Here is a 24,650-nt window from a genome sequence, read left to right as displayed (position 1 = left end):
GAGTTGGTGTCTTTCAGCATAAAGTTACAGCATATTTATTACGAATTTGTCGCTTTTTTTTTAACCCCTGAACTAGCTGTCTGTCTAGTCGGAACTTTTAATTTGCAATAAATACATTTTAACTTTGAAAGATACGAACTTGATTAGCTGAACTTTCTAATGCATTTTTGCACAGAACACATGTTGTGGAATATTTTGTTTGCTTACATCGTACTTGCATTTCGGGTGACAAGAGCAGGAAAATTTATATTGACCAGGACTTGAAAAAGTTCAAACCATTGCTTTAATATGCAGAAGAGCCCCTTTGAACCAAAACAAGTTGACATTTTGGGAAGGGGAATTTCTAAATATTAAAATTTAGACCATGGATGCCAGCATGCATATGATGGCTTAGAAGTTGGCAGCTTTACCTTTTTGTGGTTTCATGCTTTTAAACTGGTTTCAAACTGGTGGGGGAGGGGGGGGGCAATTTACAGCCTAAAAAATTACATAGACTTAAGATTTAAATTAACTTTGAACAATTCTAATAAAGCAAGAATTTTGTAGAAATATAAAATTTTATCACATTTGAAGAGGCTTGCAAGCTGTGTCAGAACATACCCTGCAAGATGGTATCAGTCGTACCCCTGAAAAAAGTGCCCAAATTTGCCCCATTGACAAATTATGGTAAACTAAGTTTATGAAACAGGAAGTGCTCACAGTTGCATTCCTTGCTATGATGACTTCCATGGAACTTGAAATCTAAATCTGAACCTTTTTTTTTTTTATTTTTTCCCCCCAATTTTCTCCCTAATTTAGTCGTGTCCAATTCCTCCCCGTCACTAGGGGGCTCCCACATAAGGGCTACTACTACCACTCTGCTGGGAGGGCCACGTTGTCACGTTCAGGGTGGTACAGGTTGATATTATTGCCGTGGGCACAAACAGGCAGGCATAGGCGCAGAGGGGTGTTTTCCACAAAAGAGTCTTTAATGAAATAATAACGTAAAACAAGCACACTGACGAGGCCAAACAAAAACGAACAAACAACAAACTTAAACTATAACAAGGCATACTGTGAAACACAGGTGATATGGCGAGACACTGGTGCTCTGGCGAGACACCGGCGCTATGACGGCACATACAAGACGTAAGCTTTAGGGTGGAACACAAGCTCTAAGACATTACATACAGGACGAATACAGGCTCTAATACCTGTTACACAGATTAAAGCCCTATGGCGAAACACAGGCTTAATGACGAACACAGGCTCTAATACCTATTACACAGATTATAAGCCCTATGGCGAAACACAGGCTTATGAGCTCTGGCATCACCTGACCGAGGTGCCTTCTGGAAAACTGAGTCTGCAAACAAAAAATACAAACAAAAACTACAAACAAAACAGTGACCTCTAGTGGAGATCCCTTACAGCCGGAGACTATCACGTGTTTCCTACGAACCATGTGACGTCAGCCGACTGCATCTTTTCGAACTGCTCGCTCACGCACCGTTAGGGACGTTTTAACATACTCGGAGGACAGTGCTATCCGCTCCTTCTGCTTGCGTGAGCTCATAGACGCCCCTGATTAGCTGTAGAGCCGTGATTAATGTGGGAGCACGAAGTTCCTCTCATCCCTCTGAGAGAGCACAGCCAATCAGCTATCTCTACACCTCATATCTAGGTTGCGAGAGGTTACAGCGTAACCCGGGTATCAATGATAGGACGAGCACTTTACCACTGCGCCACTCGGAGGCCCCGAAACGGAACCTAACTGTGGATCCCATTGTCACAGAGACATGGGAGTGGGCTCATTTTACTCAGGTAACCAATCAGTCTCTCAGGATCATTGTAAAGCTATTAAGCCATGTCGTAGCAACCACTTTAAAACACCTTAGCAACTGATCCCATAGACTGTCATTATAAAAGGCCCAGAGGCCAGAGAGAAAAAAAAATCATGCCTTGACTTCTGATTACAGAATAGGTACAGTATTTACATATTAGCCACAAATATGTATCATCCTGTTTGATTATTGGTGTCATTAGATTTTTTTTATTTCTACCCATAGATGTTTCTGCAAAATCTACAGTAAAACGCAGATTTTAAACATTCTGTATTGTATTTATATTGTACTTGACACAATTAAGACTTTCTCTTGTAGGTATTGAGTAATGATTTATATATATTGAATTAAAATTATTATAATAAATAAAAACAACGTGTTACAATGTTACAAAAATGGCAAAAAACATAAGGTAACCAGTCTGAAGACTTTTTTTTATCTAAAAATTAAAGGAACAACTTTAGACAATAGTCATCCTTCTAAAAATGAATGAAAAAACCCTCATCAAAAAAAAATTTTTACATATCAAAGAGTACACAGTGTAATAAAATCTATTAATTTGGAATGTGGAACATGTACTGTATGTTCCTACGAAGAATGCTACAGTAGAAAGTAGCAAATAAAATGTATTCCTTGCAGCTGGCACAACTGTCAGAGTTGCCGGGAAATTTTTCGACACCTTCTGAGAAAATAGAAAATAGAGTAAATAACCATACTGTGGTAAATTAAATAATAATTACAAGATGTATACTGTACCAGCTCTGACAAGTTAAATTTGCTTCTTGGATCCCTCAATGCTAATATTTATTTAGTTAGTTATTTATGATAATTATGCAGAAGCATCAGTATTTACCATTTGGGATTAAGCCTACACAGATGGAATTTTAGAGGAATTTAGTTTCCATTGCTTAACCGAAATCTTCACAGTGGCTCATGGAGCTATTCAATTGCAGCATTCATAGGTAAGTAGTCAAGTATTTAAATTTGAAATAATATGTACAAATATGTTCATTTTGAGTCAAATGCTTATTCCGGGATTTCCTAACCACACAAGCCAAACATCATTTAATATATAAATCTATAATAAAATAAGTTTTGTGGATAAACTTTATTAATTTTTTTTTTTTACATATTTAATTTGAGTGACCAGACAATTAGACTTACAGATAAGGTAAACAACATTACCGAGCATGCTACAGTATTATAAGACAAATAATCAACAGGGTATTACTGGTTATTTTGAAATCTGATGTTATCAATTTGGTTTAAGTTGCTTAACTGAAATCTTCACAGTGACTCATGGTGCCACTCAGTTGTAGCGTTCAAGAATAAGAAGTCAAGTATTCAAATGTGCACTAATATGTACAAATACTTTATGTTCGTTTGAGTCAAATATATATTCTGGAACTTCCTAACAAATGAACTAATAAGGTCTTACTGATTATTTCGATATCTGATGTTTTCAAAGCTAGATAGGTTTAAATCCAGATGGTAAACACTGCAGCTAGTGTATCTATTTTTTGGAGCTAGGTGGTCAAAAGTTGTCATAAGTATTGTAATTACAGATTACCTGGAGGAAACACACAAAGCTTAAGGGGAACATGCAAACCCCACACAGACAAATATTTAAAACACCCACACCATTCTCTGTAAGGATTTTCTGGTAAAGCACAGAATTCATGGTTCCATCAATTATGGCAAGTCGTCCAGGTCCTGAGGCAAAGCAAAGCAGCCCCAGACCATCACACTACCATGTTTGACTGTTGGAATGATGTTCTTATTACGAAACTCTGTGTTAGTTTTACACCCAGTGTAACAGAAAGCATTTCAAAAAAGTTTAACTTTTGTCTCAAGCAGTCCACAGAATGTTTCCCGGGAAAAGTCTTGTGGATAATTAGGATGTTTTCCCGGCAAATGTGGAATGTGAATTTGTGTTTTTTTTTTTGTCAGAAAAAAAAACTCTTTCGTGGATGCCATTGTGCCCAGTCTTGGACACTGAAACTTAACCGAGGCAAGTGAGGCCTGCAGTTCTTTAGATCTTGTTCTGGGTACAGATGAGTCATCTTTGTGATCTTGGAGCAATTTTGGTAGACTGCCCACAGTTCAACACTGTTCTGTTTTTTTTTTTTTTTGTGGATAACGGCTCTCACAGGCTTGACTCAGACCTTTTAATTAAAATCAAGTCCTATTACTCTAGTATAATTACAGATAATAACATGTATATAACATGTTTGATCCACCTAACTGTGCTTCCTAGAAAACTATAAGATTTATTACAATACTAATAATGCAGGAATAAACACTACATGGGAATGAATTGGCGTTTAGAGTTGTTTGACTGAACCCTTTCACAATGAGTCACTGTTTCAAAGAAAGACTGTTGCCAAAGTCATTGTCTCTCTCTCTCTCTCTCTCTCTTACACACACACGAGCGCCGCGCGCATTACCTTGCCCGCCGAGGACATGTTCTTTTGCACTTTCCGGCCTCCCTCCCTCGACTTTTTGTCAAGGGGCGGAGACTAACTGGAAATGTAAAAGAAAGTTAATGACGCCGTACAGTTTCCAGATTGACAGCTGTGCTGGCCATTTAGGACGGTTTCTCACTCGGACGCACTAGTCTCCTGTAGCATGTCCTAGCCCACATTTTTTCTTTAGAACTGATTATATTGAACTGGAAGTTTCTCACCCTGGTTTATTATTTATTTCATTAGTTAAGACTAAACCTGGTGGATTGCATTGACTATTTGGAAGGTAGAAAGCGGAAAATAGCTAGTCTGACTGGCACCAAACCTCAAACTAAATCAAGCTACAAAGATGATAGGATGAAACAGAACAGGTAAGTTATGATTACAAACATTATTATAGTTTTAAGTAATATATATATATATATATATAACGAATTTGTTTTAAACATAATATATTTGTTTCTCGTAGCCATATTTACGCAGTTATTGTGTGTGCTAGCGTGGCCTAGCTGTTTGTTCGCTAGCTTAGCACAACTAGGTTTTGCTACCAAAAAGAAAAGCCTAGCCAAAGCATATGGTGTGTTGTCAAGGAAATAGGAAGATAAAAACGGAAGAAAAAGTTCAAGTTATCTTTTGTTCGAGTCAGTGGAGCTTGGCTAAAAACTATATTTTGCTAAAACAACAACAAAAGGTTGTCGAGGTCTCCGTCTCCGAGACAGGACAGGGAGCAGGATGGGACAGAGGGTGTCTCACGGGTTTTATCTCTATAATATGAGTTAAGCTGTTTGTCTTCTTAAACCAGTCACAAACAATAATAATAAAATAAAAGGTTTAAATTGAAACTTTTGTTGTTTATTGGCCTCATGTTTAGTCTTGTGTGTTGTTCAGGACATTATGTGATCCCGAGAAGGCTGTTGTAGTGGTACAAGGTGTCCCAAAAGTCTCCATACATATTGACGCAAGGGTTTCTAATATAATTAAATGTAAATGATTTCTTCTGATACGCCCGTGATGCTCTTCTGTGAGAGCATTTGAGTGCAACTTTAAAGTTATGAAAAAAGAGATTTTTCCTAGGGTCTCTACATCTCTCTCTCTCTCTCTCTCTCTCTGTCTCTCTTTTTTTCTCTAACTATGTGATGTCCTTCTGCATGGAGACTTTTAGGATGTACTTAATAAGGTGTTGTAGTGGTTATCATTGTGGTCTCACACCTCCATGGTCAAGGGGTTGATTCCCGCCTCAGGTCTTCCCACATTCCTAAGACCTGGAGATCTGGCTAATTGGTGTTCCCAAATTGCCTGTAGTTTAAGTGTGTATATGTGCACCCTGGATTAGCACCCCGTCCAGTCGTGCAGCAGGTAGATCACTGGTTACGGCATTGGGCTGCTGTCGGTAGATTAAAACTTCACTGTCACCAAACCTACTTACCACTGTTGGGCCCTTGAGCCTCAACTGCTCAGATGTATAATGAGATAAAAATGTCGTTCTGTATAAGATCATCTGCCAAATGTAAATGTGCCTTCTTGGATAAGTCCTGGGATAGGGATAGTTCCCGGGCTTCTGAGACCCTCAACACAGGATAAAGCGGTATAGAATTTCAGACATCCCAGAAGTCCAGTGATACTTTTAAATGCATACTGTAAGGCTTGTAACTGAATACGTCTGCTGTAATCATAAACACTTCTCTGTATTTTCTCAGGATGCACCGATCTAATGACCATCTACAGATATTAAACATCAGTGCACCCTACTTAATAATATTTGTTCTAGAAATATCTTGTACAAGATTTATCACACAATAATCTAGTGTCACCCGTATCACAGCTGGTTCCTTTTTGCGTCTGGTTTCCCCTCAAGAGTTTTTCTTCTTCGTGTCATCTCAGAGAGGTTGCCCCTGTTGTGTCTGGGTTACTCAACTCTGTAATATTTCTATATATAAGATTTCTGCTTTTTGACAATGTTTCAAAAGGATGCTCTGTGAGTATGTAGAGCATGTAATGGAGGGTTAAATTAATTTTTTTTTATATTGTATCATAAGCGTTCAACAGGTTTTCTGTCTGTTTTAATAAAGTATGGCACAGTCATAAATAAACTGCAAGTAAAAAAAACATTTAATCTGATAAACACCTTGCTGATTCTCCTAAGCTTGGGTTACTCTTGTATAGTCCCGATCAAAAGTTTAAGACCACTTAAAAAATGGCAAAAAAATCATATTTTGCATGGTTGGATCTTAACAAGGTTCCAAGTAGAGCTTCAACATACAACAAGAAGAAATGGGAGTGAGACAAAACATTTTTTGAGCATGCAATTTAATAAAAACAACGATTAAACTGAAACAGGCTGTTTTACAGCTGTTGAAAAGTTTAGAACCACACTTCAAAAAAAACAACATAAAAACACGGCCGCACGAAGGGCATCTACTGTCTGGAACTGTTGTCCATTTTGGTAAACTTTACTTGCCATCCATCCCCAAAGGTTCTCAATTGGATTTAGAATAAGGGAACACGCAGGATGGGCCAAAAGAGTGACGTTATTCTCCTGGAATAAGTCCCTTGTCCTGCGGGCATTGTGTACCGTAGCCTTGTCCTGTTGAAAAACCCAGTTGTTACCACACAAACGAGGGCCCTCAGTCATGAGAAATGCTTTCTGCAACATCTGGACATAGCCAGCGGCCGTTGGACGCCCCTGCACTTCCTGAAGCTCCATTGTTCCACTGAAGGAAAAAGCACCCCAGACCATTATGCCGTCCCTGTGTTTTCTGTGGTGCGTAGAAAACATCTCAGGTGGGATCTGCTTGTCATGCCATTAATGTTGGAAACCATCAGGACCATCAAGGTTAAATTTTTTCTCATCAGAGAATAAAACATTCTTCCACGTTTGAATGTCCCATGTTTGGTGCACTCTTGCAAAGTCCAAATGAGCAGTTCTGTGGAGTTCAAGGAGATGAGGTCTTTGAAGACGTTTTTTGTTTTTGAAGCCCTTTAGTCTCAGATGCCGTCTGATGGTTATGGGGCTGCAGTTAGCACCAGTAACGGCCTAAATTTGGGTCGAGGATCGTCCAGTGTCTTGACGGACAGACAATTGGATCCTCCAGCTCAGTGCTGGTGAAATTCTTTTGGGTCTTCTACTTGACTTTTTTGTTCCATAATCCTCAGGATCATTTAAGAAATTCCAAATGACTGTCTTACTGCGTCCCACCTCAGCAGCGATGGCGCGCTGTGAGAGACCCTGCTTATGCAGTTTAACAACCAGACTACGTTCAAAAAGGAAGAGTTTTTTCTTTGCCATCAGATTGTGACTACCTGACAGAAAATGACAATTATCCACATCTTTGCACATATTTGGCCTTTTAAAGGCATGTGGTCCTAAAATTTTGATCAGCTGTAAAACAGCCTGTATCAGTTTAATCATTGTTTTCGTTAAATTGCATGCTCAAAAAATGTTATGTCTCACCCCCATTTCTTCTTGTTGCATGTTAAAGCTCTACTTGGAACCTTGTTAAGATCCAACCATTCAAAATATGATTTTTTGCCATTTTTCAAGTGGTCTTAAACTTTAGATCGGGACTGTATCTCCAATGTCTGAAAGTTTTTCCCAGGGTTCTCTAGTTTCCTCCCTCTTTCCAAAAACCTCAGCAGTTGCACTGGATACTTTGATATGCTTTAATATGAATATGACCTGTAATGAACTGGCATCCCACCCAGGGTATATTCCTGTTTTATGCCTAGTGTTTCAAGCTGGATGCATCAACCCTGACTGGGAAGATGAATTAGTGAATGAAATAAATGCTGGTCTTTAGAAGTGACTAGGGATGGTCCAGTTTGATAATAAATATGACAGAGTTATTATTGCGGTAACATGCTGGAATTTGGGATTTTTCTTTCAGTCCAGTGCAGTATTTCAGACATGATGTTGACTTACATAAGACAAATGTACTGTGTTAAAAGGTATAGAATACATTCTGTCATGATTCACATAAATTCCTCACAGCGTGCAGTAATATTAATGTAATTGCTGTTTAAATTAAATAATAAACAAATTTAATCATGTACTGCATTTAGTGAAACTGATGTGTTACTGGTGCTTTGTCTTTGAGAGCAGAATGTTTTAGGATATATATGTTAGACGTGTTACGGAATATGAATTTTGGTAATTTTTGGTATTTTTATACCCAAGTTTTGGTGATATAGTTAAGAAACGTTAATCAAGTGGAACTGGGTGTGCCTAAATAAAGTAACAGTGGTTGAAACTATGTTGGTTTGCATGTAAATTAGTAAAAGCATTGTATCCTTCTCTGCATGTTGTTGACTTTAATGCTTCTGCTTTCTGCATTACAATTAGATAAGCTGCTTTATGCACAACAAATTGCACTGTAGGTAATAGAAACTTTGACCTTAAATTTGTTGTTTTTACAATTTATGGAACTAAAAATTGCTTTTCCAGATGCTGACCCCCAACACCATGAAGTGCACATCACTTTGTTCGTTTGGGATTGTTTTTTTTCTCACCTTAAGCTGTGCTATCGGTAAGCAATAAGGGCTAAATCACTTTTTTTCTATTTCTCTCTCTCTCTCTCTCTCTCTCTCTCTCTCTCTCTCTATGTGTGTGTGTGTGTGTGTGTGTGTGATAAAATCATAATCATAGCCTGTATATATTTAATTTTGTTATTTTTTTTATCAAATCGACAGAAGTTCATGCTAAATGTGATTCTCCTCTCTGTCACAGGTTCCTTTGAAAAATGTGTAACAATAGATCCAGATTCTCCGCGATATATTACAGTGGAACTGGAGAAGGAATTTACAGCTTTTTGTTATATTCATAACAATAAATACAGCTCTGATGATGTTACATGGTCGTTTGAAAATTTTACAATCCCAAGGGAGTCCTACACAAAGATAAACAAATCTGTTGTTGCTCTTACTGTGAATATCATTAAGGAAATGAATAACCCGTTGATGTGTGAGACTACTAAACAGACAGCTTCATATGAACCTCGATGTGTATATGGCATCTATCTTAAAAAAGGATGTAAGTATTACTTTTTGTTTTCATAAATGTGTCTTCTAAACAGCTGTATTTTTGTATCAGTTACTTTATATTTGAAGTTAGTGCTAAAATATGAAAAGTACTGATTTTTGGAGAGAACAGTATGACATGGCATAGATATTTATGACTATAAATAATATGCGAAATGGTTTCACTCTCATAAAAGAGGAAGAGGGAAGTTTAGATTTGATGCTTATGGAATAAAAGAATATACAGTATATACTGGCCACTGTTTTTACATGAAACATCTTTCTCTGTACTCATTCACTGGTTTATTAGATGTAAGCAGAAATAATAACTGATCTTTTATGGTTGTAATGATCTATTGCTCCTGAATTTAAATATTTTTTTACTTTTATTTGCTGCCCCCTTGCTACAGGCCTGAAAACTTTGCTGATGTTAGCAGAGATACTATGCATTCAGGATTTCTGTTCATTATTACTTGATGTTATATCTGTCAACACACAAAATTGCACATTGCTACAGGGAGGAGGAAAATGTAGTTGCAGAAAAATAATAAATACTATAATACCATTTCAAAGACATTTTACCCTCTCTCTGTTCAATCAAATATCAGGTCATTAACTCATCAGAGTAATAAAATTAGAAATAAGACACTTGAAAGAGCATGGATACTGCAAGAATAACTCACCATTTCTCTTTCATGCACGTTCTGAAAAACCTGCATGTAGTTCTGCATTTTATTCTCATTTGTTGTGTTAAAAGTGGTTATTACAGGTAGATAAAAAAACTCCTCGTCTTCAAAGTTAAATATAATATTCAAACAATACAAAGTCCACCCTAGATCCCTAGGGTGGTGTAAGACAATTGTCAGAATATATTTAACTTATATTTTTATATATTTTATATATTTTTTATTTTATATATTAAGGAGTTCCCATGAGAAAAGAAAGATAATTATTTACACTTTTTTTTTTTAACAATTTTGTGATCTTGTCTTTCAGATCCTCCATTAAAGCCTAAAGGTTTAAAATGTGTTGCTCATCAAGATAGCGAAAGCATTTCTAATAAACTGAGTTGTTCATGGGATCCAGGAACAAGAGACCCACTTTTAAACACCTCCTATACACTTCATGCCAGGTCTGTCCAGATGCATGAAATAGATAGTGCTGACTATTATTGACCATTTTGACTGTATGACTATTTTTTAAAAAGGATAAATCCAGAAGTTTACCAGTACTGCCCAATAAAATTATAACACATACCTATTTCAAAATGATATAAAATCATGACGTATTTTGAATATAACTCGAAATATTTTGTTTAATTGTTTTTTTTATTTTATTTTTTTTTTTTTTTATTTGATCAGGGACAATGCACAAACAACATTAGTCTAAAATAAGAAGAGATGTCATGTGCCAGGTTATAATAAAAATGCTAATTTCCACTCGCAGTCCTTGGACAGGTTGTTGTTACACTTACAAAAGCTTATCAAATATATACAGAAAAATACATAGAAACTCATAAAAACACTTTCTATCATCATTCAGTTTACTCACTCACAACTTACAGCGTTCATATCACAATCATTTAGTGCATACAAATTTGCTTTGATAATAACCACTGTTTGGTCAGGCGTGTAAAAGTACAATAATTTGTGCATGAAATAATTTCATTTGGAAGAGTGTTCCAAAGGCTCACTGCTTTTTATGTTCTTTAATAATTTTGCATTTCTTTGTAGGTCTTTACCGGATACTTATACTGCTACAAGTAACAACTATCTAACAAGCAGCCTCACTGTAACTTTAAATATCTTCCCCAATCACATGCAGTTAACAGTTTGGGTAGTAGCACAGAACGAACTGGGGGTTGTGAAGTCAGATGAATTGACTAAAGATGCAGAATATTTTGGTATGTGATTATATTATTATGAAAATGTAGCAAGACATCTTTTTTTATACAGTTTTAAATAAATGTCTGTCTCTTATTCAAGCGAAACCAAATCCACCTGCAAATGTAAGGATTATTCCAGACAGTGGTTTCTCCACATCCCTAATCGTAAACTGGACACATCCAATTCATGAAACAGTTTTCAAGCTCAAATATCACATCAGATATTGCAAAGCAGGGAGCAGTGTTTGGCAAGAGGTAAGCAAACAGGAAGGCTTTTCTCTTTTAAATATACATAGCTGTACTTTACATGTTATTAAAAAAAAAAGATATAGAATTGGCTCCAAAATAACTACTTCCTAGGTTTGACTTGGCTTGCTATTCCATACATGGAAAGCTTGGGTATCTTTTTTTTCCCAGCTTGATCTTGCCTTATTGCCTTCGTCTAGCTTTTTTGGTGTAATGTCTACGTTAATATAAGTTAATGTAAATATTCATAATTCTGTTTAAAACATCAAGTGCTGTTTGATGCTATATATATATATATATATATATATATTGATGAATATATAAAATGAACCACAGACACAGACCTATATAATCTGCACCAATTTTTCACTGGTTAATCTTGCATAGATGTAGTTTCCTTTCTTTTTAACAAAGTGAATCCCAACCCATGGTGTCAGTTGTCCATGCAGTTTCAATTCCATAACAATTAAGATTGTATTTTTAATATGCTTTATGGACTATCTATCTATCCATCTATTTATCTAAAAAGAACTGTTGAGATTATTATTTGTTCTATTGGTCAGTAACCTTCTTCGAAGTCTTCTCATTACAGTAGTGTATTTAATCTAGAACTATGTATTAAATAGAGGTTTGCATTATTGTGTAGCATTGACACAATTAGCATTTTAAAATTGCATCTATTTTAACCGTGTGCTTTCAGATCTCCCAGAATTTAACTAAAGCATACATTCAGTCCTTCAGACTGCAGTTTCTTCAGCCTTACACTGATTATGTGGTGCAGGTTCGCTGCATTCATCATAAAGATTTGGGCTACTGGAGTGATTGGAGTCCAAATTCAACAGCTCGTACCCCAGAAGCCAGTGAGTCACTGCTGAAAATATTTTCTTGCTTTAGAACAATGTTGAACAGCCATTAACCTAAAAAAAAACATAGTACATTGTAAGACCCATAATTATATTCATAATACAGTTAAACCATGGATTGCAAGTAGCTTGCTCTGCAACTGTTTTGCAAGACGAGCAAAAAAAAAACCTGATAAATGTGGCCTTGAAACACAAGTACTGTAGTACGTATACGCTTTGTCTGCCGAGTTGATCACAACTGAGCCACTGGTTCTTCTCATTTTCTTGCGCTTTGGGGTTTTGGCTAATCGTCTCTCATGCTTTTTACACCAGCCATGATTCTTTTTTAAGGTAAAGTGCAAATTAATTTGATTTATTTTTATATTTTGTATTAATTGGAGTGAATCATTGGAGTTCGCATCGGGAAATTTGCTTTGATACGAGTGCGTTGATGTACAAGCACGCTTCTGGAACGTATTATGCCTGCAATCCAAGGTTTAAGTGTAACTTAATAACACTATTGCTGTGTGTATACAATCACTGCTGGGATTTATTTATTTTTTACTTTGGATGTCATTTAATCTGATACATTTAAGGTGCCAGAGAGTAAATTAAGTCTTTTAAGTCATGTGTGTTGGCCTGCTACATTTCTAATATGGCACTGTTTGATTAGAACCTGTTGGTAGACCAGCTCTCTGGAGAGTTTATGAAAAGGACACAGTTGTCAAGCTGATGTGGAAGGTAAAATGTATAAATCGATGCGTTTGTGTTGTATAGTATAATTGTTAATTCTGTTATTCTGAATGATAATAGGGTGAATGTTTCATGCATGACCATTTTTGCCCCAGGATCCTATAAAGCCCAATGGCAAATTACTCGGATATGACTTGGAAATTACTAAAAATGGACATTCTGAGAGGCATGTTATTAATTCCACAGAGTATAATTTCACTTTAAACAACGAAGAGACTCGAGTCAAAATTACTACAAATAATTCAGTAGGAGTTTCACCTGCAGCCACTTTAATAATAACAAGACCTGGAAAAGGTATGTGAACATTTATCCTTATTTGTTCTGCTAAAGAAAAATGTTAAGCTGATGTTTATTCTTATTTATTTTGTTTCTTGTGTTGACTATAATGTATGTAGAAAACTGTTAAAAAATCTTGAGCCACCCCTTTTTTCTTTATGTTAAATTCAATATAATTAGGTTGATTAAATTAAAGAAATAGGAACAAATGTTTTACTGCGACAGGCTGTAAAGTTCCTAAAGATGAGGTATTCCTCGTGACTACATTAAAAACATAGAAAAGTCTGGCTCTTTGAAAGCAAAATATTAAGAAATGTGGGATTCCTCAAGACTCCTTTCTCACTGTACTGTAGGTATATGTTCTCTGTAGCATCTTCACTACGGGCCAGTGACTGTCAGTAGTTCCTGGTTAATAACATTTTACACTTTGACACATCTGTTCACACAACTCAATGTTCTGAGTGCAATATCCGATTATAATTCACATATAATATATAAATTATATATATAAATATATAAATTATATGCCAGAGCTAATTCTATTCTATTCTATTTTATTTCTATTTATTGTTTTTCTTTTAATTTTTACGTTTCTATTTCTTTCATTTTATTTTTCCTTATCTAACTTTTCTTGCTTCCTGGTAAATTAAATAAGAGCAATTTCCCTCTGGGATTAATAAAGTTCTTTAAATCTTTGAATCTTGAAATGATTCTTTGAATCTTGAAATGATGTAAAATGTTTTAACTGTTTAATTAGGTGTCACATATGCTTTATTAGAAAAAAAAAAAAATGTTTTAATTGTTTTCATATGCTAAAAGTTTAAATTTTTAAGTCTGCACCGGCTGATATTCCGTCTAAATAGTTTTACCTTCAATTTCAATAAAGGTCGATTAGAAAGGCTGATCAGATGTGAAACTCGCAAGATAATTTCCAAGCAAGGTATATAGAAAAGTCAGTAAATTTGCAATTTGTGCTAAGGAAATCTCTCCTGGAGAAATCAAAACAAAAACATTCACCACAACAGGCATTTAAGGGTCAGTCATGTTAACAAATACAATGGGTTTTCAAAGCTAGCAAGCAAGAAGGCAGTAAGAGAGCATGGTTGCTTATCATCTCAGCTGTCACCCTCTCAGCTTTAGGTAACTGATGACAGCAACCCTGCAGCAATGACAGCAAAAAATATATAAGAATATATCTGCCCAAATTATTGGATCTATTTCCTGATTTTTCTTCTATTCGGATTAACGCTTAAAATAGCACACATTAGGGAAGTAAATATTTACCCGGTTGTGCTGTTTGTATTTTAAAGTGGTAAGCTCAGGTGACATATGTGAGTATCCACAAAAACGTAAAACCTAATTCACGATCATGCAAAAATTTAAGATCATGCAAAAATGTTGATCACAGCACCCTTACTAGTACTACTCATGGTAGAGGAGTATTACACTGTGAGTAACAGTTTTATTTAAGGGTATTAATTCCATTAAAGGAGAACTGTAATGCTACAGCATACAACAATATTCTTCACATGTGTGTGCTCCCGAAATTGTGGCTACAGTTTGTAGAAAAACCACATGCATTACATCACAATACAGTCAAAAAGTGTTTCATAGGGCTTTGCTGAATATTTTATTAACAATTATATATGTTGTTGAAAATCAAATCAATACAGGCAGACCCCCCTTATGAACGAGTTCCCTTCCGGGAGCATGTTCGTAAGTATGAATTGTACTTATTTATGACAAACGGAGTTTTATACCCCTTTGACACGAATATACAATGTAAGGCATACTTATACGCTTGATTCAATCTGTCTCATTTCCCCACATAAAAACGGGCTAAGGAAATGAATCCCAAAGTAAAGTGTTGTCTCTGCGCCTTTAAATCGAGAGGGGAATCCTGAATTCCATTTTGTCTCAGAACTATTTTTCACTGTTTTGAACTCTTTGTTAAAGGCTTCCCAAAATTGGGAATATTCACCATCAGGACAGCCGTACAGGACTACTATTAACCACCGCAAAATGTAACAATCACTTTACTATAATTTGCAGAGTTTCGCTCTGGAGTGGAACAAGTGAACTGCTCAGCGAGAGATGGGCTGCTGTGGGTCAGCTGGCTTCCAGCCTCCGTCAGACCCTCTGAATATGTGATCGAATTGGTTTCAGTGCCTAATAAAGAGATAGTCTGGCAAAAAGCACTGAACAGTGTCAGTACTGTCTCCTTTAAAGGTGATTACCTATAAATGCAGACTTGATTTGTAAATTATTTGATTTTGTGATAACAAGCAGTGAATACTAAAAGAGAAAAAAACAACAACATGAGGTATTCAGTATGGTAATGCTTTTAAAATCAGTCTAATGTCCACATGGCTAACATTTGAATTTGTTTGAATGCACCTGAAAACTGGAGACAGAAGCAGAGAAATAAGCAATAGTGTATTTAATTGTCAGCAATTTCTGTATTCTAATGTTATAATATAGCATGTAAGATTTGAATGGAACTGTGAGACCTGTCATTCTAGCTTAATTTAATTTAATTTAATTTTCATTTAATTGAGAAGGAATAGAATGCTCTTTTTATAGAATTGTAAGTTGTAAGCTGTTATTTGTATAATGTACATATATCATAAAAATTGTAATATAATCAGCATAAATGTCAGAGGTGATCACAACAGTGTGTGATTGAGGATTATTTTGCATCGCTTTGTATGCCTTTTTTCTGAGGTTTGATCCACTAAATTTTGCATTTCCACTATTCAGATTTGAAACCATTCAAACGCTACAACATATCGGTCTACCCACTCTATCTACATAATAAGTCCTACATACCAGGAGCACCAGGCACTGCACAAGCCTATCTCCAGGAACAAGGTATTTATACTTTCTTATCATGATGTCCACAGATGATTTTCCTTTGATCTTGTGAGTTTAATATTTGTATAGTGAAATGTGAATGTGTGCAATAATCACGACACCGAGCATTTGCCTAATTTAAGCATGTCTGGTTTAAGTATCAATCTTCTTTACATCTCCAGCTCCTCTCAGAGGTCCCACTGTTAATGTGACCGCAACCGGAAAAAACAGCGCTCAGCTGAAATGGGACGAAATTCCTATCGATGATCAGCAAGGATTTATTACTAATTACACAATCATCTATAAAACAGGAAACAAAGAGCACAGTAAGGCATTTTTGTTGTCTAATGTATAGTTTTATTGCTCTGATTTGCTTTTTAGTTAATTCTGTGTACATGTTCAATAAAGTGGCTCAGTATTCAGTATAAAAAAGTATGAAGATTTCTAATGGCTCATGACTTAATCTGTTTGGCAGAAATTGGCGTTTTGCCAAACACCTACTCTTGGAAGCTGACTGAACTAGATAGTAATAGTCATTATGTTGTATCCATCGTGGTATCAAACCAGAACGGCTCAATAACAGGTCCTGGATCCAATTTCTACACAAAAAAGTATGGTATGTATTTTTTAAAGATTTCTGATTTTTCATTTTTGTTAGATTAAGTCTTGGTTAAATTGTGGGAAAATTTTTTACTGTTTAGTCCTTGTAAAATTTCCTGTATGATGCAATATGGGCGCAAATTCTGCATGCTGAAACATGCAGCTAGAAAATTCGTGATTCATCGGTTTTAAAAAGGTGTGAATTTCAGTTGTGTTAAGTTATAAGAGTTATACTGTTTTACAGACAGTAAGGTGTTAGTTTCCATGACAAATAGGAATGACAATACCATTTTATATTTTAATATAATTTTATAGTTTTTTATATGTGCCACTAATGTGTGTGTGTTTATGCATGTGTGTGTGTTATGTTTGTACATTATAGATGACGGTGAAATCGACGTGATTGTCGTGGTGGTGTGCTTGAGCTTCTTGTTCCTTGTTCTTTTCATAATGTTCATCATCATCAGAAAGAAAGAGCTGTGAGTCACTCTACATGTTTAACTATAGGATTCTGAAAGAGAAAGTTAAAAAAGGAAACTTTAAGCAGTAGCATAAAAATTATTTTTAGCAGCACGTTATTTATTTTATTGGTTTTATACATATTTCTAATCTAATATAGACTAGATACAGTATATTTAGGAGTTACATTTACACTATACATTAAAAAAAATAGTTGTTTGTCTTTGTTCTAAATTGGGTAAAAAAAATAAAAAAACACTAGCTTAATATGTTATAAGTCCCTAAGAAATCACTACTTAAGCTATGAGTAACTTATCTGCCTTTCACTTTGCATTGCATTAAAGTTTGTATAGAAAACTGGGATTGTGATATTGTTTGTAATACTGTAGGTTTGTGTAATGTGTAATCAATCAATATATACTGTACAATAACAACTATGATGTTATTCCTGGTTCAGATAAAATGTCTATGTACAGTACCACATCAACCAGAATGGAGACCAGAATTTGTCAGAAGTCTGACAAAACTGCCTAACTCATAGTATATAGCATACCATGGCTCGTATTCATAAAACTTCTTAAACCTAAAAGTTGGTCCTAGTGATGAAATTCTAAGAAAATTCTAAGAAAAATCTTAGAATTATGACATTTATTAGAATTTTCCCTAAATTAAGGACTAAATCTTAATAAAGATAAAAATGATTCATGAAACATCTTAGCCTTAAAAACAGCTTGTAAGATAAAAATTGTTAAGAGTAAAGAGGAGGACTTTTAAGAGGCTTAAGATTTCTATAGCAAAGGACAAAATGGCGGAAAGAACACTTAACCTAAAGCTGAAAATAAACACTGCCCTTCTCTCTAATCTGGTTTTCTTGTTCTTTTACATCCTTCCCTCTCTCTTGGATTGTTGACTACATACTGGACAATCCAAAAGTGCAACTTAAATAAACTGTCAAAAAAACTAAGCCATTTTGCTCCCCTCAATCTGAAATGGATCACAAGTAATAAAATCAGTATGGTAAATAAATGTAAAATAATGTAACTTAAATATAGTTACTACTGTGTGGAAATTGGTTGCTTCAAAAGTAGAAGAATTTTCAAGATTTGGCTGTTTTAACTAACTTTAAGATATTTGTCCTATAACAGAAACTTGAAGCCATTATTATACAATTTCTATATATACAAACATTATGATTTTACCGTCTATTCTATTATCATATATTCTATTTTCACAAAGAGTGCATTTTAAGACCTTTACAGAGGTCAGAGGTTATTTTTTTAAATAGACGAATTGCTGCGTCATCCCTAGCAACGGAGGTCAACAACACCTCCTCACTAAGATAAAGGTTTTTGTACTTTCTTTACTCAGAGTTGCTCTGAGAAGTTTCCTAAATCACTTTTCTTCCCGGACTGTCAAGTAGGACTTTTTAAGCTAAGATAGGAGCTCTCTCAGAAAATTCTAAGAAGCTTTGTGTATATGGGACCTGGTTTATTTTTAAAAGTAGTTTTGCACTTTAAATGGAAAATGTGGATTTAGCGCTTTATCATTAAAGCATGAATTTATGTAAGCAGTCAGCCACTCAAATGGCTATGAATATATAAAAGGGCAGTATATAATACCTAGGATAAAGATAGTTCGATAACATCTCGATTTGCCTTATGTTTTAAAATAATTATTTATATTTCTAACTTATTTCTTTTCAAGAATAAAGAGGCGTTTCTGGCCGCAGGTCCCCGACCCGTCCCACAGCACTATTGCTAACTGGTCCCCTGACTGTCCCAACAAGGTCTGTATATTACACATTCTAAATTGTTTGTTCTCCAGGTTGTAGTAGTTGGTCGAACCTAGACTTTTTAAAAGGTCAAATACTTGTTGGCAGTAAAGTAATTCTAATTGACAGGAATGTTATAGCACATATCAATTATTAGGAATCATTTATGAGCATAAAAAGCTAACTAGCACTTTGCTCTTCCTCAGCCAAACACTCCAAAAGAAAGCATCTTGACAGAAGTAAGTGTGGTGGAGGTAGACGATGGAAAGTCCTTGTGTGATGAGGATAAAGCAGTAATGCCACTCAAGAAGGACTTTTCTGAGGAGCGCAGCAGCGGCATCGGTGGTTCGTCCGGTATGTCCACTCCGCGGCAGAGCGTGTCCTCTAATGACGAGGCTGATTCTGGCCAGACCACGGCCAGCACCGTGCAGTACTCTGCCGTAGTGAGCAGCGGCTATAAGGGCCAAACTCCCAGCACTCAGGCGGCCATGTTCTCCCGCTCCGAGTCGACCCAGCCCCTGCTGGAAAGTGAGGAAAATTCAGAGCATCTCTCCGACACCAGCAGCAACGACATAAACTCCTACTTCAAACGACGTAAAGATCTTGAGCAATTGCACATGGACGAGGGAGAGGAGCCCAGCTTTGGCTCTCTGGGCTTTAGTCCAATGGAGGAGGAGGACTCGCCAACTCTGACTGAGGATTCTCCGGGTCCTGCTCCAAGCTACATGCCGCAACAGAGTGGCTACCGGCCCCAGTGAGCAGACATAAACACTCGGGGCGTTAACGCAATCCTGTGCCTTCTTCTGGTGACCTGATTATCATAAATCTCTAAATTTCACACTAACTGCTGCTAAATTACAGAAACTGATTGTTTCATGGTCGTGTTCCAGTTTTCAGATAAATTTATATTGTTGTCATGTTCAGTATCAGCATATCTACTTGCAATAACAGTTTAATTTTGTATAGTGACACTTTTTTTAATTCAGTATTTGAATATTTGCAGATTGCCACTGTAATGTTACACATGCTATGGGTTTAAAGCATATACAGTACCCTCCAGAATTATTGGCTCTCATTAGAATGAGTAGAAATAATTAATAAAATTGGATGTGTTATTTTACTTAATCATACTGTGACATATGTTTTTAGATAGTTTTATATTGTTTCTATTGTCCCAAATTCAAAGGTAGCACTTTTATTCCTTACAAGATAGTGCCTATGGAAGAATAACCAAGTCTCTTCTGGTAGTATCTGGCCTTGTGGAGATCTTTGCTAATGCCTTAACCTCCTTGCAGAGGACAACCAGTTTTTGTTTTTTTTTTTTTATCAAAAAGATCCCGGTACTTTATAGTCATCAAGCCCCTTAACCGTCAGCCACAAAAGAGCCTAAAAGCTTCAGTGATCACCCAGCAAATATCAGAGGATGTTTTTTCCCTCAGTAATCAGGCATACTGATAATGTGCATCAGCAAAACATTTTGGTCTCCACTGGCTACAGCACACAGGGCCAGTGGTGGTTTTAGTGATGCATGGTGAAGCCGAGGAGCTTCATCATGTGAGATGCTCTCAGAAGGAGCTTCTTCGTTTCTGTAGTTCCAAACAGCTTGTTGTTTTGAAAGTAGTCAGATCAGCTGTTCAATTCTTAAAATGAGATCTTTCAGATGGGCTTTACTTACCCACTGAGCTTTATTACACAACAGTGTGCTAATGGATCTAGTTCCTGTAAAAGTTCCTACCATTTCAGACTGTTTTATTATCAAAACTGTAATAATATTTTTTTAATAACCAGTTTTTTTACTGTAAATGTAGCAACCACTAGTATTTGTTTTTTTTCACGGTGGTGGGTAAGGATTTAACAACCATGCAATCTTAAACTATATAACCCAGAGACACAGGATCATAGTCAAAGGCAAAACAGATCCCGCAGACTATGAGACAAGTTTAAAAAAATTTATATATATATATATATATATATTTACAGTTTTTTGTTTGTTTTTTTCTTTTAAGATATAAATATAAGATTTTGAGAAAAAAGATTATTTAAAAGTTTTACACATTTTCCTGATAAAACAAATAGGTCCTCCTACTGTTTAAGTCTACATTTTGAATTATTGTGTGCAATGAAGGGTGCCAATATTTATGGAGGTCACTACTGTATAAGAACATGGCTGTGCCATTTAATTATTAATCCCCATGCAAATATTTACTCTAAAGGAGTAAGCTGATAAAATGCATTTTTAAGCTTACTGTTTAGTCTGCATTGTGCACGCAGTTACTGATTTATGTTTATTGGGTTTGAAAGAAAAGAAATATATATATTTTTGGGATATAGTTTTTTTTTGATAGTCAGCAGAGAATACAGCAGCTGCAAGTGTTTTTCTTTTTTTAAATATGTCCTAAAGTTTCATCACGCTCTTAGTCCAGCTTAGATTGATTTATTGTGATCAGTGATTGGTTGTGGCAGTGAGCAAGTTGCTTTTGGGATGTTTTTGGCCTGAGGTTACAATTCAGTTTAACTCGCTTTACATTTATGATCCTCAGTATGGACAGAGAATTCAGAAGTACTGGCACCTAGGGTGCGTTTTAAGAGAAAAGTACACGGAAGAACTGTGTATTTCTGAAGTATTATTGCACTTTTTGCCACCTGCTATGGAGCGCCAGCCAATTTTTGAGGATGTCCATATTCCACATGTATAAACGTTGTGTGTATATATATATATATATATATATATATACAAATAAACTCAACACTACATTAAATTTGAAGTTAGAGCTGTTTAATGCATGCTTTTCACATATCGATTTCCAGTATGTTATGAACAAGTCATCACTGACATTACACTTTGTAATAATCCTATGTGAAATAAAGGCTCATTTATCAAAATCACACTTCTTGCTCTTTGAGTCCACTGGTCTGTTACGGTAAGTTCTTCAGAGAGAATTACACCAAGACAGCCAGAGTACTGTACTGTAACGAGTGTACTAGAGTCCATCTGCAACAGAAACTACAGTATAAAAGATAAAACACGCCACACAAGACATTCATGTAGTACAGTGTTACTGTTGTGGAACATCTATGAGACGAATATATACAAACATGTCCTGACTTTGTCAAGTTACCACTGTCCTTTGAGCCAACAAAAAAAATGACAATACCAAATCAAACTAGACATCTTTTCAGTTCAACAGTATTTCTCACTTTCATTAAAATAAAATAACACCATCAAGACATCCCAGCTGTACATTTTGTTTTTTTACTTTGAAACAAGAAAGTTTTGATTTCTGCTTCATGTTGTCTTAACGTTAATATTGTCTGCCATTTGCAAACCTGATCATGTGATATTAATATCATCAGACATTACCAAGTTATTTTCAGCTCATATTGATACACAGATGATAATTTTGCCTTAAAGGGGGAAAAAAAAAACAGATAAAAAAAATTAAGCAATAAAAATGTACAGGGCAAAATACATGGCTTAAAAAAACTTGTACAAAACTACAGCTTTTACACAAAAACACTTATATTACATATAAAATAAAGTATATAGATATATAATTATTTTTATTATAAAAGTATAATACAAAAAATCAATCTTAACATAAAATATAAACAAGTGACCATTTTGAGTAATATCCTTTTCTTTTATGTAATTCATTCACTATAATATAACCATAAATTACTGGTTATAATTACACACTTACATAGCAAACACTGCACGTTTAGAAGCATTTATTTGCAAGGTAGCCATACATTAAGCTAGGTATTCATCATTAACGATAGTCAGGTTCGAATCCCGCCTACAGTACATGTGCATGGAGATTATATGTTCTCCCCGTGCTTGGTGGGTTTCATCCCACAGTCCAAAGACATGCAGATCAGGCTAATTGCCACTTCCAAATTGCCCATAGTATGTCTATATATGTGTGCCCTGAAATGTATTGGCACCCTGTCCAGGGTGTACCCTGCCTCGTGTCCTAAGTCTCCTGGGATAGGCTCCAGTCCCCCCTGTATACAGGATAAAGCGGTACAGGCGATGATTGAGTAAGTGGGTTATCATTTCCTGTTCCCATTGTTAAATGGAAATCAAGTACGCTAGGATTGTACAGCCACCTGTCCTACACACAAAGTCGTGCCCTTGATGAGGAGTTACAGAAGGATCTGGGATTCAGCCTTGTGTTGGAAGCTAGTTAGCTTTGTAGCTCACATTAGGCTGAAATTAAACAACACAGAGGCAAATCGAATGACTTAGAAGCAATTAATCAGTAGAAAAAGTATTGGTTTAAATGACAACGTTATCAGATGTGTTTTCTTGCTGAAAATGTATTTCTCGGCTGGTCGCTGCTATCCCATCGGTACTGCGGACTGTAGCATTTGTTTAGAGCAGTTAAGCCCCATATCATCTACATTATCATCCAGTAAAGGTATAGCTGCAATTTTTGCTCCCCCTTTTTAAACCTGATGTCTTTTCGACTTTTAACATAGTCTTAAGAAATAGCTGTCCAGGCTTCCTAAAGACTCTCATTGTTGGTAACATTTACTGCAGTTTCTCATTTTTAATCCAGTCCTGTACCTGACCAGTTTCAGAGGAATGTTTTTGTTTATTAAGCCACACAGTGACCTATGAATCATTCAAGCATTAAAAAAAAACACCCATTTAACTTAATACAAGAACCAGTGAGAAACAAATGCAGATGTTGACAGATGTTCAGGCCGGTGATTAGTATAATAGTGATACTGAGTGGTTGGAACAGACGAGAGGGGAAATGAGGTTGCTGCTCAGATTGTTAAATATACAACCAATTTGTAGATTGAATTTTTAGGCTTGTTGCAGCCTTTCGCAGTAAAACATTTGTCCCCATTACTTTAATTTAATCTACATTATTTAATTTAATGCAAAAACAAGCATTAATGCATTATTTAATTTAATGCAAAATCAATGTAACTCAAGCCATTTCCACAGTACCATATCTATGTTAATTCTGGTTCTTACTAGTTACTGGATGTTTTGAATGCTATAGAGGTATACATCACAGGTGTACTGTAGCAATAGCACCCAATGATAAAGCTGTTGTAAATATTATTACTATTAGCCCAAGATATGCAGCCACATTAGCTCGAGAGACCACTCTGTTAAAGTCGTCACTTGTTTGGGTGTTTCTTAGAGTCAAACATGTCCAAGGTTACATAACTAGCAAAGTCATTTGAATTTTTTTGTTTTGGTGTCAGCAGTGTCTCTGTCTCATCTAACCATACAGGTTTACCAAGCGACTCCACAGGGCTGTTCACTGGCGTTTGTTTCCTGTATGGTGATTGAATAGAGGGGACGAGACACATTTCTGAACTCTGCAATTTCAGAGGGACTCTTTGCTCTCTGCCACCAAATGGCAGCAGGTCCTCATTAGTAAAACTGGCAGCCACTGGAGTGTTTTCTGTCTGTAATGCCGGGTCAGGTGTTGCATTATTCTGGATATCTGTCAAAGCCTTTACTGTGGCCATGTCTTTTTTGCTGGTTGGTGATACACTGATAACCTCACTGTCCACATGACATGGCAGAATCTTCTCTGTGTCCCTGCCCCCAGACACTGGGAGTAGACGCCAAGCCTTATATAAAAATAAATAAATAAATAAATAAAAACATATATATATATTTTAAGTTTTTGCATT

The 24,650-nt window shown here is 35.9% G+C and overlaps 2 protein-coding genes across 2 annotated transcripts in view; one reads left to right on the top strand and one right to left on the bottom strand.

Annotated features, from left to right (window-relative positions):
- The first annotated feature begins 4,420 nt into the window (after positions 1-4,420).
- il6st (interleukin 6 cytokine family signal transduce) lies at positions 4,421-21,872 on the top strand. Its single transcript, XM_053476286.1, has 16 exons — positions 4,421-4,659; positions 8,730-8,811; positions 9,012-9,314; positions 10,298-10,433; positions 11,035-11,204; positions 11,287-11,441; positions 12,133-12,292; positions 12,948-13,015; positions 13,123-13,321; positions 15,356-15,532; positions 16,064-16,174; positions 16,339-16,482; positions 16,632-16,772; positions 17,139-17,235; positions 18,920-19,001; positions 19,193-21,872. Exons 2-16 carry the CDS (start codon positions 8,730-8,732, stop codon positions 19,742-19,744), a joined length of 2,577 nt encoding a protein of 858 aa, XP_053332261.1. The 5' UTR covers positions 4,421-4,659; the 3' UTR covers positions 19,745-21,872.
- LOC128505723 (granulocyte colony-stimulating factor receptor-like) overlaps positions 21,746-24,650 on the bottom strand; it is an 18,358-nt gene continuing 15,453 nt past the window's right edge. The window contains exon 14 of the mRNA XM_053476287.1: positions 21,746-24,587. Coding sequence (XP_053332262.1) covers positions 24,126-24,587 — 462 coding nt within the window. The 3' untranslated portion in view covers positions 21,746-24,125. The remainder of the gene's footprint in view (positions 24,588-24,650) is intronic.

This window comes from Clarias gariepinus, chromosome 17 (assembly GCF_024256425.1).
Source record: "Clarias gariepinus isolate MV-2021 ecotype Netherlands chromosome 17, CGAR_prim_01v2, whole genome shotgun sequence".
NCBI lineage: Eukaryota > Metazoa > Chordata > Actinopteri > Siluriformes > Clariidae > Clarias > Clarias gariepinus.
Note: the sequence above shows the minus strand (reverse complement) of the source record. Positions and strands in the feature narration are given on the sequence as shown.

Coding starts and splice junctions, on each gene's coding strand:
- il6st (XM_053476286.1), top strand. CDS start 8,730: ATGCTGACCCCCAACACCATGAAGTGCACATCACTTTGTTCGTTTGGG. Junction 8,812..9,011: donor CACCTTAAGCTGTGCTATCG/GTAAGCAATAAG, acceptor TCTCTGTCACAG/GTTCCTTTGAAAAATGTGTA. Junction 10,434..11,034: donor TCCTATACACTTCATGCCAG/GTCTGTCCAGAT, acceptor ATTTCTTTGTAG/GTCTTTACCGGATACTTATA.